This window comes from Nannospalax galili, unplaced genomic scaffold, assembly GCF_000622305.1.
Source record: "Nannospalax galili isolate Female #2095 unplaced genomic scaffold, S.galili_v1.0 scaffold1119, whole genome shotgun sequence".
NCBI classification, from domain to species: Eukaryota; Metazoa; Chordata; class Mammalia; order Rodentia; family Spalacidae; genus Nannospalax; species Nannospalax galili.
In genome coordinates, this window is record NW_008343597.1 from 2516386 (window position 1) to 2532329 (window position 15944).

Here is a 15944-nt window from a genome sequence, read left to right on the forward strand (position 1 = left end):
ATATTCATATATTACAGAGTATATGAAATTGGGAGTGGGGAGTATGGGGTGTAGATGAGGGAGGGGATTTAAATGTGATCAGAATTTATTGTATGAAATTTACAGAAATTCACTAAAAATATCTCAAATAAAAAGAGCTCAGGACCAGATGAATACAGGACAGAATTCAACCAAACCATCAAAGAACTAATACAAATAATCCTCGAATTATTTCAAAATAGAAAAACAAGGAATAAGCCCCATTTTTTTCTGAATCTAGTATTACTCTAATACCCAAGCCAGACAAAGACCCAACAAAAAAAAATTATAGTTCAAACTCTCTGATGAACATAGGTACAAAAATCATCAGTAAAATACAAACAATGCAAAAACACATCAAAAAGATTATACACTACGATCAAGTTGGCTTCATCCTAGAAATGCAGGGATGGTTCAACATGCATAAATTAATAAATGTAATCCACCACATAAACAGACTCAAGGGCAGAAACCACATGATCATCTCATTAGATGCAGAAAAGGCATTTGATAAAAATCCAACATCCACAGATGATAAAAGTCATGGAAACTCTAAGGATACAGGGGACATCTCTCAATATAATAAAGGCAATGTATAGAAAGTTCATATCCAACATCATACTAAATGGAGAAAAGCTGAAAGGATTTCCATTAAAACCAGTAACAAGACAAGGATGTCCACTGTCTCCATTCCTATTCAGTATAGTATTTAAAGTCTTAGCTAGAGCCGTAAGACAGATGAAGGAGAGAAAGGGGATACAAAGTGAAAAGGAAGAAGTCAAAGTATCCTTATTTGTAGATGATATGTTTCTATATATAGAAGACCCTAGGGGGCTGGAGAGATGGCTCAGCAGTTAAGAGCACCAACTGTTCTTGCTGAAGACCCAGGTTCGAATCCCAGCACCCACATGATGGCTAATAACCATCTGTAACTCCAGCTCCAGGGGCTCTGATGCCCTCTTCTGTCCTCTGAAGGCAGTACATGACCCAGGTGCACTTACACATATGCAGGCATGACACTCATACACATAAAAAATAAATAGAAACAGGTCCTAAAGACAGCACTAGAAAACTCCTAGAGCTAATGAACACATTCAGCAAAGTTCAGGATATAAAAATCAATACTCCCAAATCAACAGCCTTCATATACCAGCAGCAAGCATACCAAGAAAGAAATCAGGGAAATGATCCCATTCATGCTAACCTCAAAACCCACAAAACATCTTGAAATAAATCCAACAAAGGAAGTGAAGGATGTGTGTATTAAAATTGAAAACATTGAAGAAATAAATTGAAGATACCAGAAGATGGAAAGATCGCCCATGTTTGTGGATTGATAGGATTAATATTATGAAAATGGCCACCCTTCTAAAAGCAATATAAAAATTCAGTGCAATACCCATTAAAATTCCAACACAATTCTTCATCGATTTTTAAAAAGAATCTTTAATTTTATATGGAAATACGAAAAACCCAGTATAGCCAAAGTAATCCTGGCCAAGAACAGAATATTTGGAAGTATCACACATCCTAATCTCAAACTGGACTACAGAGATATGGTAATGCAAACGGCATGGTACTGACATGAAACAAACACATTGATCAGTGTAGTAGAATTCAGTGCTCAAATTTAAGTCCACACATTTACAGGCACCCGATTTTTGGCAAAGGGGCCACAAATACACACCGGAGAAAAGACAGCATATTCAACAAATGGTGCTGGTCAAACTGGACAACTGCATGTAGAAGAAAGAAACTAGATTCCTATCTCTCATCATGAACAAAACCCAATTCCAAATGGATTAAGGACCTTACCATAAGACCAATACTCTGAATATGATAGAGGATATTGTAGGAAATATGCTGGAACTTATAGGAACAGGAAAGGATTTTCTGAACAAGGTTCCTATAGTACAGGCAGTAAGTCCGGCAATTGGCAGAAGGCACCTGTCTCCCAATTGGCTAATTCCTCCAAGGGGCGCAGCCTGCTGGGGAGCTCGGACTACGGAGATGTGGCTGGGAGCCACTTTGGGACTGAAGCTGGGCGCCAGGAGGAATGCATGGCTGCATGCAGGTGGAAAGAGAGAGAGAGAGAGAGACAGAGAGAGAGAGAGAGAGAGAGAGAGAGACAGAGAGAGAGAGAGAGAGACAGAGAGAGAGAGAGAGAGACCCAACGCCTCACCCGCATGGAGGAGAGATCTGGGACGAGAAGGTGAGTGGGCGAAAGTTAATGGAGACTATGGGCGGGGCCGTGGGAGCATCTGGTGGCGGGCTCTGAGCCGGTGCAAGAGTGCTTGTCTCTTTGTAAGTTCCCCCGTTTACCCCCTCCCTATCAGAGGGCATAAACCATAATAAACTCATAAAAATATATTCTATGGTTTATCTGATCTCACGAGGAGACCCAGAGGGAATTCTGGCGACACACCTCATGAAACTAAAAAGTTTCTATACAGCAAAGGATGCCATCATTTGAGTAAAGAGGCAGCCTACAGAATGAAAAAAAGTCTTTACTAGCTATACCACCGACAGAGGGTTGGTATCTAGGCTATACAAATAACTAAAAAAACTAAACATAAAAAAATCCTAACAAATATTAGGGCAAGGAGCCGAACAGGGGGCTTTCTAAGATGGAATGAAAATGACTGAGAAATACTTTAAAATGTTCATTTTTAGTTGTTTGGGGAATGCAAGTTAAAATCACTTTGAGATTTCATTATACCCCATTCAGAATGACTATGATCCAAAAAACGCAGCAACAGATGCTGGTGAGGCCACGGGGAACAGAAACTCTTATCCACTGCTGGTGGGAATACAGACTGTTGCGGCCACTATGGAAATCAGTGTAAAGGTTCCTCAAAAAGTTATCAATTGATTTAGCATATGATCCATTCACACCACTCTTGGGCATATACCTGAAAGACTCTGTATTCTACTGCCGAGATACCTGTTTATCCATGTTCACTGCTGCTCTATTCACAAGAGCCAGGACATGGAAACAACTTAGATGTCCATCAGCTGATGAAAGGATAATGAAATCATGGTACATTTACACAACTGAATATTACTCATCTGTTAAAAATGAAATTATGAAATTTACAGGTAAATGGATGGAACTTGAAACAATCATCCCAAGTGAGATAACCCAGACCCAGAAAGACAAACATTGCATGTTCTCTCTCATGCTGGCAGCTAGCTTTGAACTCTTAGATATGCATATTTCAATTGGAAAATCCAGAGAGGTCAGAAAACTAACAAATGGTCATTAGGGGGTGGGGAGGATTCATGGAGGGGGAGATACAATTCAGTGATATGAAGGGGCAAAGGGAAACAGTAGAGAAGGAAAGGTTAAACATCGTTACTGCTTCTTTGGTTACCAACCAGAACTTTACCATAAGACCCTACTGCTGAAGATACCGTATACAGGAACTGTAGAAAAAAGGAGAGGCCGAGAGGCTACTGACTTCGAAGTTTCATCTCTACTGGCCAGCTTTCACAGTGCTGGTGCTATGTATGCTACCAGAAGAGAAAATCAGTCATCAGCTTTACCCAGCTGTGAATTCTGCAAGCTACAACAACAACTTGCCTGTCAAGATGTGCCCACTAGTGCAACAGTGACACAAATATGGGAGTGGCTGACCACTTTCTAAATGGATTTAAAACCAGCTTCATGAGATGGAGCCCATACCTGACATTGATACCAGGCCTAAAAGCACATGGCTACACAAGTCACAGACCATTTGGGAGAACCTAATACTATTATTCTGCTAAATAGGTATAGTATTAAACTGATTGTTAATGAGTTAGTCATACCCAGATTAATGCATCTCTCAACCAGCACCTAAAATGTTTCCTAATCCAGAAGATGATGATTACCATAGAGACCCACAACTAACCGGCCAATGTGCAGAAAATAAGATGCTACAGAGTGCTTATCCATGAACTGGACATCTGTATCAAACCTTTACCTCCCAAGGCTCAGGGATCATTGCAGAAGAAGGGGGACAGGAGGACTGTAAGAGCCAGTGGTGGTGAATAACCACAGGAAACAGGGTTTTCCAGCCAGCTGGGAAGTAACTTATATGAACTCACAGCATGCACAGGTCCCATGTAAGCTCAAGTCAGACAAATCTCAACATAGATGTGGGGAAGTAGATAAAAAAACACCCCAGTTCTACCCAAGGAACTATTGGCAGCAGATGGCTGCTGGGAGGGAGAGAATTAGTCTTGTTTGAGGGTGAGACTCCTGGTAAGCTGATCAGGTTCCAATGGATAAACCCACAATGAAGAGTATTTGGGGATCTAAATTTGTTCAAAATATATTGTATGAAGTTGCATAAATTCAATAAAAAATATTCAAGACAAAATGCATTAGAAGAAAGTGGCTCCTGGCACCTGTTTTCAAAGAAGATAGAGGGAGGTTTCACTTAGAAATAAATCCTCTGATCCAGATCACAGAGGAACAGTCACAGTGTTAACTTCTGGCCTGGCCTCTGCAGGTGTGCATCTCAGCGGGACTCCTGCAGCAGGCCTGTCTTCTGGTGAGCGCCTGGGTTTTTGTTCTGGTTTTATTCTCACTTCAAACACTCTAGGTTTCCAGAAAGCATACAGGCATACGTCACCGAATCTTCATGATGTAAGGCTTAAGTGGTGAGGCTCTCGGAGCTAGCTGATTTCTGGAAGGAGGCAGAAGTATGGTTGCTCTTTGGTTTCTCATAAAAAAATTCTGACAAATAAGGAAAATAATCCCCACAGTGGGAATTTGCTTGTGTCCAGCCAGGTGATATGAATTCTGACTTGCCCAGGGTGATGGTTTCTTCTTCCTGTCTGAATGTTTGACAGGACTTGAGATGCTTCCTGGGCCACACTGAATCCTATAGGAATAAAACAACAACAACAACAACAACAACAACAAAACCCTGATCATTTGATGCAATGATAAAATACTGTAAAACTTAGACTAATTTAAGATGGAAGGCAAACCTATCCAAAGACAAGGTTAGCTTGCTTTTCTCCAAGCCCTGTTCCTCCAGGACCTGACCTCCTCAGGTCCATGTGATGCACCCTGTGTCTAGGTGCAATGCTTCATTCTAATATTCTTAACTCGGTGTGAATCATCTGTATCAGAGGAGGTCAAGGTCATGAACGCACACAGCAGACTAGGGAACACATGTGACACATATCCCTCTGCACAAATGTGTCCATTCTGCTTCAGCTCAGAGTTCAGTGTCTGAGTGCTTGGCAGTGTATATATAAATAGTACTGTCTTGGTTCTTACGCTATGCCCCCAAACAGGAAATAGATTGCCTTAGGTTCACAGACCTCAAGGTCTGTGCGCAACTGAGAAAAAAGTACTTACCACAATTGTTGTTTATCTACTTGACTTTCCTTGATAATTAACAGGTAGCAATTGGAGATAGAGAGTTAGAAAAGCCATTAGCTTTGAGGGCTAGATCTGAGGGACGCAGACAGCTGGATGACACACTCTTGGCTATTCAGTGGGATAATTTGGAGGACACCTTTAAAGTGGAATTCCTTATGGATAACAGACTCGCCTTGTAATCTAGTTGCTATTACTAATTTAACATATGCTTTTCCATTAGAAAATCAAATAAAATTTATAAGAAATAAAACTCTCGTGGGTCTTTGTGGGTCTTGGCGAAAGGGAATTAGATCCCAAATTACACCTTCTTCTCTTCCTTCCTTACTCAGCTCTAGGGTCTATTTAAATTCTTCAATTGATAAAGATACTTATAAACCAAATGATGTATCAGTCCTCCAATTGTCTGTTTTGTGGACTAATAACAGGAATTTAAAATATTATTCTTTGAAAATCTAATGTGGAGTTTTATTTATTGGCTTTTAAGATGATGAAGACAGTCAATCATCTCAGCTTCCCCCAAATAATTGTGTTTTATGAGATCAAAACTTCCTGCCCCATCAACTCAAAGTATTCAGTCCCACCTGTTATGAACTGTATTTTTAGTTTTTAAATTATTTGTCTTAGGTATGTGAATGTTTTGCCTACATGTATGTAATGCACCTATGTCATACAGGACCCACGGAGGCCAGAAGAGATTGTGGTTTACCCTGGAAGATGGTTGTCTCTGCCGTGTGGGTGCTGGGAACTGAACTCAGGTCCTCTGCAAGAGCAGCCAGTGCTCTTAACCACTGAGACATCGTTCCATCTTAAAAAAAATCCATATTTATTAAATTTGTAAAATAACTTCACAATAAGCATACCAAACATTTCTGTTTCATACTAGAATTTTTTCTAGTTCCTACAAATTTGTTCCTACAAATTCTATGCAATTCTGTATATATAAAAAAAACACATCGTTTTCTCACAAGGACTCTGACGAATCAAGGAAATAATCTCTCCACTAGGAAGTTGCTTGTACCAAAGAATGAAGTACAAGAACTGACTTGTTTATCTGGTGAGACTTGAGTTACTTCCTGAGCCATACTGGATCCTGTAGGAACAATCAGAAAACACTGATGATTCTCTGGTGTAGAAAATCAAATATTGTAAGAATTAGACTAGCTTAGGACCCCAACAAACAAACAATGAAGTTTGTTGTCGATTTGTTGGCTTTTCTCCAATCCCTTGTCCTCCTAGGTCTTGTGAAGCACTGTATGCCTTGGTACAACGATTCATCCTTAATCATGTGTGAGTTATTCATACCAAAATATCTGAAAACCACGAACACCCACAGCAGGCTGGACAGCAGTGCGTCCCTGTGCACAAGTGTATCTGTTCTGCCTTAGCGAAGCGTTCAGTGTTCCTGAGTGTCGGGCAATGTGCATATGTACTGCCCGGGTTCCTATGCCACTCCTCTAAACAGGAAATGGGGTTCCTTATGTTCATAGACCACATGGACCATGTGTAGGTGACAAAGACTGGCACACTATAAAACTTTACTTCATGGACTTGTCTTTTTCTGTTAATTTATGTAGTATCTAAAATGTGGTCATGAAAAGAAGTCTAAGAGACATGGAGCTCAGGGAACCACTGACTGACCGAGGTGACACACATTGACGCTATTCAGTGGAATAATGTTGAAAAGCCTTTTAAAGTAGCATTTATTATGAGCATGGAATCTCCTTGCAATCCCTTGTAATCTACTTACTGTGGAATGTAGCTGTCATTTCTCCATTTTGTTTATTGTTTTAATGGATTAATTAGTGTAAAGAGACTAAAAGACAAATAGGTGATCAGAAAAGACAGTACAAAGGTTTCTAAAACTGTTTCAGTTCTTTGATACAGCTTTAAACGACAAATTAGTGAGTGCTGGAGATTAGTTTGAAGGCTGGTCTTCTGCCCATCTCATTTCTGAGTGCCCAAGGGCAGCCAGTGTCCTGGTCTGCAGTCTTTGTAGCTAAGCAGATAGAGACCCTGAGTGTCCACAGTAGTCTGGGGAGCAGCCCAATGGCAGGGTTTCCCTCGTGTGGACATAGCCCTTCTCTGTGCTCCTGACAGTGCAGGTGCAGGGACCCCAGTAGCAGGTGGCAGTGGCCTCTGGGATGTGGCCTTTGGTTGGTCACCTTCCAATGTGCCACCACACCTAGGATGGGAAATGTGTCCCATCCCGAGTGCTGTTTCTTCCTTCCTTCTGTTTCCTATTTGGTTAATTTCTAAACGTTTCCCCAAAGTATTTGCAAGTGAAATAAATGGAAAGTAAGAATAAAGTTAGGCAAATTTGAAAAATTTCAAGCAACCTCAAAAACTATTTTCTTATTAAGAAACAGAAAATTTCTTTTATTTACTCTCTCTATGCCCTTGGGACCAGTCCAGGTAACTCCCACTCTGCAGATCCAACCATGGTCTGCCTTATTTCACTGTGGATTATTTTGGCTATTTTAGAATTTCATGTAAATGGAAATAAATAGTATGCACCTGTTTGTGTCAGGCGATTGTTGTAGGAATAATTTAAGAGGTTTAATTATTTTGTGTTTATCAGCAATTCAGTCCACTGCATAGATGGCTATTGCATGTATAGAGTAAGTTATTTAGCTTTAATTTATGACATTCTTCTCTAGTTTATTTCTATTATGAATGAAGCATCTATGAACAGTGTTATCAAAGTCTTTTGTGGATATATGCTTATTTTGTTCCTGCCCTACTCTCCCTCTTGGCTTCTGTCTATCCTGTTTTCTTTCCTGTTTCCTTTTTCTTTTTTGTGTGAATGTGTGTGGAGGCTGGGAGATGACATAAATGCCTCCCCCAATTACTTGCCATCTTATATATTGAGGCAAAATTTCTCATCTCATCAACCTTAGCAGGCAGGTTTGGCTAGTCCACTTAGCCAGCTTACTTCAGAAACTATCTCTGCCTCCTCCTGCAATAATTCCTTCTCTGAAGACCGCTCAGCTTTTACTTCCCCATTTCATGTTGGATATACTGTTTCAATAAAAGAAAAGGCAAGGCCATTGTTTGGGAGAGTTCCAAGAGAATATTAAAGGAACAGGCTCTCAGAAGTTCATGTGTGCTCTTAGCATAAAATGGGTGCCAATAGTCAGGCTGTTTTTGTTCAGGCATAGCAGTAATGTAAAGTGTTGAAAAGTTCCAGAGGGAATTGGAGGAAGTTGTAAGGAGTATATATGACCAAGATACATGTATGAAATTTTCAAAGAATAAAAATAATTAAAATATAAAATGAAAAAAATGCTTGTGTATGTATATATGCTTTGATTTTTCTTTGATGAATACCTAGGAATGGAATTTCTGGTCAAATATTAAGAGTAACTTTTAGAAATGTGCCAATGACTTTCAATGCTATCATACAATCTTGTTTTTCATTACTAATGTATAACAGGCCCAGGTACCCCACGACGTATTTAACTATCATGAGAAATTTATTGTGGACAGTTCATTCATTAAGCTAAGCTTCTTTTAGTTACTTTATTTGATACTCATACTATCACACTAGACAAGTAAGTTATATATTCATTTCATTTCGTTTTGTGTAAATGAAAACTTATCTGCATCTCTATCAGTGTCAGCCCCACGGCAGGGTTTTGCTGGAGCCTCAGCTTCAGATTTTGGTGCAGGCTGCAGGTGCCTGAGGATCACTGTGCTCTTGCCGTGCAGAAGTAGGTGGCGGAGTCTGCAGGCTGAGAGGCTGTGATGTGCAAGGAGAGCTGCTTCTCACTTTTACTGAAGAAGACTGAGAATCGTCCATCTTCCTTTTTAGTTGTGACTTCAAGCACAGTTATCAGTAGTTCAGGGCCTTTCCCGGGGAATTGCCGGTACCACGGGAAGTAGTCAAAAGCGCTGTTCTCGTAAGTGCAGTTCAAAACTGAAGTCCTTCCTTCCTGGACTGTCAGAGATTGAGGACTTTGCTTCACTTGCTGCTGGTCACTTCTGTCCTTCTCTTGGCCACTCACCCCTGTGTAGAGAGATGATGACAATCAGCCTCAAATGTCTATTTACCGTTTAAAGTTTCTACCTGCAGCTTTTACCTTGCACCCCAGTTTTCTCATTCCTCCCCATTGATGACTATCCTCGGTGTTCTCCTCCATGACTCACAGGCTAGGTGAAGGCCTAGGATTAAAACTGATGCTTCCAGGATCTTGTCCATTTCTCCTGCAGCCAGAGCTTAGTGAGAGCCCAGATGGTCCTCTCTTCGCGGATGGAGCGCTAACTTCATCCTCGCTAGCACTTATATCAGCAAGCTCCACCCCTTTGCAAGCCCTCTGCCTTAAAGCTACTTCTGATGTGGGATACAGTTCCTACTTTTGTCCAAATTTAAAATTTCAGTGCTAACCTGCTCTTTTCTCATGCCCCCTAGAACAGTGAAAACCATACACTAGAACAACTGGGTGTATCAGTAGAAATCACCTTCTTTTACAGTGGTGCAAGAGAGGGAACTGAACAAAATCACCGGATTAGCACAGTTAGAGACATTTCACTTTTATTATATACGAGGTTTCCTGGAAAAGCATAATGGGCAATGATATTGAATTATAGGCTAAGGCCATGGATAAGAATATACAGAATACAGCTCTTTTTTTTTTTTTTTTTTTTTTTAAGCCCCAGCTAGCCTGGAACTCACTGTGTAGATCAGGCTGGCCTCAGTCTCACAGAGCTCCACCTGCCTCTGCCCTTTTTAAGGTGGGCGCCACAAGGTCTGATGAGAATATACAGTTTCATTTTGTTTTTTCTCTCCTCAAGGAACTTGAATTTTATCATGAGCTTTTTAGATACATTCATATTTTTTTACATGACTCTAAGAAATGACAAAATGAAACAATGTCAGTTCCTTTGTATATCTTGTAAGGTGGAAATCTGATGGGCTGAGTAGTTCTCAGGCTGTACTAGGAAAAAGAAAACGAAGGGCTAGGATGATCTGTTTTGGGGGAGCTTTGATCTCCAAATGAATGCGAGATGATGGAAAACACTCCACAGACTTCAGAAGACACCAGGCTACCACCATCCAGCAATGAAACATTTTTGATACTCTTATCACAGGTTTGAATAAACTTATTTTCTTCACAATTTTTATTATGGATGAAATATGTAAATAGAAAGAAAAATCATAGATTTGATGATAACAGCAACAGACACAGAGGCAGAGGTCGAGGATGAATTCAAAGCAGCCTCCAAAGCAGAGTTGACATGTGTTGGAGATAATTGGATATTGTTTCTGAAGTATAGAGAGGAGTTCTTGTGTCTGTATTTGATGTCGTCACAAATACAGACCAAGGAACGCACCATCACAGTGCAGCAGGAGACAATGATTCACATTCTCATCATTCTCATTCCTTTTCTATTTTAATATCCTAAGGGATTTTTTTAACTGCTTATTTAAATTTCATTGTGTCTTCTTCTTTGTGTACTCATTCGTTTGGATCTGTGTCCAATATGCCACCCCCTATCCTCCCAATCCCCTTATTGTGAGGGATAGTCCAAGATCCCCAGTGAATGCCTAATGTCACAAACGGTTGGTTAAACACTGTATATTTATTCTTATGCAAATATATCTGTGATAAATTTTCATGGTTTTGCTTAACAAGCAATTGACACAACAAAAATTTTAGCAGCATTTTTCTTGTTATTTGGAACAAGGAAAATAAAGATTATTGAACACAGTACTATGAACCCCAGATGGTCATTCTGATAGCAGAGACAGATTTTAAGTAACAAATGGGCAGGTAGTGTGTGCAGCATGGACATGCTGTACAAAGTGATGAGCCGTAAGCCAGGCAGCATGGGGACAGGCTGACAGGACATGTCACCCCACTAGAAAGGTATACAATTCGAAATTGATGAATTGCTTATTTCTGACTTTTCAGTGTAATGTTTTCAGACCATGATTGGTTTCAGGGACCCGAAAACTCCAGAAAGAGAGGCACAAGGAAAAGTACAGCATATTCAGTGTTTACTGAATGCATGCTGGAGGGGTAGTATCTGGGACTCATTAATGAAAGACAGTCTCATTCTTCAGCCGAACTAGTCCCCAAACTCAGGGAGAGAAGGATAAAATGCAATCAAGAGATTTCTGTGGCTCAGCACGTGACAAGGAAAGACCTCTGTTGTTGATCCAGGCAGAGAAATGTCCTGAGACAAGAGAGGTTTAAACTGGGTCCATGAGATCAGTGGAAAGGATGGTAAGGAATCTTAGGAACAGATTAAACGAACGCAGCTGGAGATCGGTTGGGAATAAAAGGGAAAATATTACAAACTTAACATGGCTCTAACCTTGAAGGGTAGCATGTATCCTTAAAGAGATCTTCCCCAATATCATATTTTCAACTCTATGAGAGTAAGATAAACGGATGAGTTAGGTGGATGGGTAGATATGCATTTGATGTTTAAAAATTGAACAGAGATAATTTACTACTGGAGTTTTAAAGGATAATCTTTGACTACTTGATGAATATGTTTGTGAACCCACAAACTGGCATGTTTAAGAGAGACAGAGCAGCATTGCCCCCGTGTGGTCATATAGAGGCTGTACTGAGTAGTTTTCTCTTCCTCCCCCTTCCTCTTCCTCCTCCCTCTCCTTCTTACCCCTCCTTCTTTCCTCGCCTCCTTCTTCTCCCCCTCCTCTCTCCCTTCCCCCTCCTCTTCTTCCTCCCCCCCCTCCTTTCTCTGCTTCTGTTCTCTTCTGCACATTCCTCTTTGAGGCAGTATCTTACTATGTAGTCCAGGCTGGCCTCAAACTTGACATCTTTCTACTTTAACCTCAGAGTACTGGGATTACAGAGCTTCCTAGAAGTTTGTGTGCAGCAATCCCAGCACCAATGAGAGCTCTCAGAAAGAGGCTGAATGTTCTTACGGACCCAAGGATTTCTTCACATGGAAGGAGATTTTGTCCTTGTTGAGGTCAGCTAAGACCTCTACTGAAGGGTGTGTAAGGTGCATCTGGAGGAATTGGTTAAGATGTTGGGCAAACCAAGAAAGATAACGCTATTTAAATGTGAAATATGTACCACATTTCTGCTAAAGTATGCAGGGGGCACCCTCCAAGACAGACCACCTCCCAGATCATACAACAGGCTCAAGAACAGGTTGGGACTTTGATGAATAGAACACACACATTAAAATCCCCTCCCCTCATCTATCTGTCATCTATGAGACTTCAATGATGTTTCCCCTTTCCTGCTGTGCTGGTATGTGGGCTGCACATAGAGCACTTCCCCCGACCCATGGAGATGTCACCAGATGTTTATTTAAGTGGAAGGACTTTCTTTGCTTTTTAGTCCCTTTACTTTTGCCTCCTGGTAAGCCAGCACCTTGCAGTAAATGTTTATTTTGATTGCGTCCTCCTCTTAGTTACTGCATTAGTTCTAAATTAGAGATTTATAGTATAAAAGCAGCAAAAAATTCAGAAGGGAAGATATGAGACCAAAAAATCCCCTGAGGGTAACACTCTGTCAATACAGAAAGAGACATAAACTGTGCAAGGCTTCTCTGGTGGCTTCCTGCCGTCTCGTGACTGGGGAAGGGCCACACCCTCCCAGCTGAAGTTTGTGTTCAGGCTGCAGGTGCCTGGGGAGCACTGTGTGTCCACGGCACAGAAGTAAGTGCCTGAGTCTGTGGTCTGGGAGGAGGAGATGTGCAGGGAGCTGCGGCGTTCCTTAGCGTCTGTCGTGGACTTTAGTCTTCCACTCTGCTTTGTTCCCGAGGGATTGTAAAACAGGCTGATGAGGCGGCCCTGGGGATTCTGGTGAAACCACTGCAGGTTGGCAGAACTGGAAAAGTTGCACTTTAGGTCACAGTTCTCTCCCTCCTGGAGAGTCAAGGCTCCAGGACTCTGCTCCACTTGCTGCCCTTTCACCCCTGATTAGAAACAGAGAAAGTCGCAGATGATGGTCATTCACTGCAGAACCCCCCCCCCCATATGCTTTAAAAAAGATGGCAATTCAGTGGATTTGTGGGCTGCTCCCCCACCCCCACCGCTTGTGCTGCAGCTGCACAATCCTCACAGATGCCCTGAATGTGGGGCAGCCCAACTCACAGCAAACCTGGGCGCACAGAAGCCCCAGCAGAGAGCCCAGCAGCCTCTTCATGATGTGGCGTGTCTGACTGAGAGATGGAACTGTGTGTAACCAAAGCCTGGGTTGTGGTGTCAGGATGGCTCTGGATCTGTCCCTGCTCCTGCAGTCAGTCAGCTCCACCCACAGACCCTGCCAGGCCAGACATGCTGAGCTCCCACAGCTTCCTGTGCCTGAAGCTCCTCCCCAGCCCAGACGTGCCTGGCAGTCTGAGAGCACAGTGGAGGGACAGGGACTTATTTTGGATGACCCTGGGGATTGAAGGAGTGTGGGGACCTGTGAGGAGTTAGAGCAGACACAGCTGTACCTACTGGAGCCTGTGAGAACCATGGACAGAGCATCCACATGCTTAAATCCAGAAACAGGTGTGTGATCAGAATAGCGGATCTTCACTGGCCTTTGAATTAATTTAGGTCAAAGCCATTCCAGTCACACAGAATAGTAAGGATGACAATGTTATGAGGTAAATACTGAATGAATTCCAATTTTGGAATTTGTAATACATGTAGGTTGGACTTTCCTGGCATAACCAAGATTTTTGGTGAATATAATTTTGAGAAATGACTCTGTAGAGGGAATGAGTGGGGAAAGATTGGTCAAAGCTACCATGCTACAATGAAAAGCGAGCAGTTTTAGTGTTACCAGTGATTACGATAATGTATTATAAGGTACAGATGGTAGGAGAAAAATTTACATTATGGTTATGTTTAACCCAATTGAAACATTACAGAATGTGTATGTGAATTGGAAACATCACATGATACCCCATTACTATGTCCGTTTCATGTTTTTACTAGAATACATATAAAGCTCAGCTTGGGGGCACATTACTGTAGTCTTGCATTCTGGAGGCTGAAGGAAGCGCTCAAATTCCAGGCCAGCCTGGGCTACCTACCTCAAAAATAACACAGCCCCAGTACATTTATCATATACAAGTAAAAGAATATTTATATATAAGCAATTACCCAAATAAGTACTAATTATGAGTGAGGAAAATGGAGCCAATTCAGACATGATTTCTGCATGCTGCCTTTGGGAGGCAGTGTGCTTGTTTTCCTAGTTTTTCTGAAATGATGAAAACTTGCTGAGGTTCCCATTTCAGCTCGGTGTTTGCTTTATGACGATCATCTTTCTCTTACCCGCTGATTTCCTTCCTCAGTAAATTTCTGCTGTGCATTTTCTCCTTCCTTCCTGCCTGCTCTCTTCGACTAGGACATGACAGAAGAAACAGTAAAGAAAATGCAGCATTAAGTGGTTTTGAAATGACGTTTATTCTGTGAAATGAAGTTCAGAGTTTCTCTGATGTATCAAAGTTTTAGACAATACAAATGAAAAGTCAGGAAAAGCCCGGACTTCCAGCCTTTGTGATTCTCCATCTGTTTTGCTTTACAGTATTCACTGAACAGGGAATATTTTGTAAGAAATACAGATAATGATGCAGATAGTTATCATGTTGACAATGTGCATTTCGATGTATGTATTAAAGCTATAAACTTAGAGGATTTAAATAAGGTGTAAAAATTATAATTCAGTAACTGATCTTGTTTTAGAAATTAGAGCCATTAATTGAAGGACTACTCAACAGAAGCACACAAGCAAAGAAACCCAAAAGCCACGTCTTCTGTCTTAATGATTTTGTTCTCATACAGTCTCTTCTCTTTTATATCTTTAACTTGCATTTCAAAATTCAATTTATCAAATCTTAAAAATTTGATATTTATTTATTTATTTTTATTTTATATGTATGAGTGTTGTACCTGCATGTGTGTAAGTGCACTGTATGCATGCAATGCCTGTGGAGGCCAGAGAGGGCATTGAATGAACTGAAACTGGAGTTGAGGGAGGTTGTTAGCTGCCATGTGGTTGTTGGGAGCTGAACCTGGGTCATCTCCAAGAGCAGCTAACGTTCTTAACTGCTTAGCCATCTCTTCAAGCCCTGGATTTCTTAAATTGTTGAACAACTCCTTACCCCTTGCTGACTCCTTAGGAGAGCATCTCGGTTTAGGAACCAAGAGCCTCCTGGAAATCTAACACCCTAAGGAAGGATGCTCCTCCCTCAACAGACGTGGAATGCTCACTCCTGCTGGGGACCTTTTCCAGGATGAAATCAATTTGAAGAAAAGGAGTCTATAAGCTAGGGAGTTGTGTGATTGGGATGCCAAGTTCCTGTATGTCTTTTGTCTGTAAGTGAGTACTTTTAATGTAGTGAGACAAAAACGACCATTTTGGTTCTTACCTATGAACTAAAAAAAAAAAAAAAAAGATGAGATCTGTATCTGTAGTAAGCACGACGGTCCAATCCAGTTCAGTCAGTATATTTAAGCACGGTCCAATCCAGTTCAGTCAGTATATTTAAGCACGACGGTCCAATCCAGTTCAGTCAGTATATTTAAGCATGACGGTCCAATCCAGTTCAGTCAGTATATTTA

At 41.2% G+C, this 15944-nt stretch overlaps 1 gene segment (V, D, J or C); it reads right to left on the reverse strand.

Annotated features, from left to right (window-relative positions):
- Window positions 1-13699, reverse strand: part of LOC103739486 — a 478332-nt gene extending 464633 nt beyond the window's left edge. Inside the window, 2 exon segments of the C gene segment in view lie at window positions 13021-13300; window positions 13479-13699. Of these exon segments, the coding sequence occupies window positions 13021-13300; window positions 13479-13530 (332 nt within the window).
- Between the last annotated feature and the right edge of the window lie 2245 nt (window positions 13700-15944).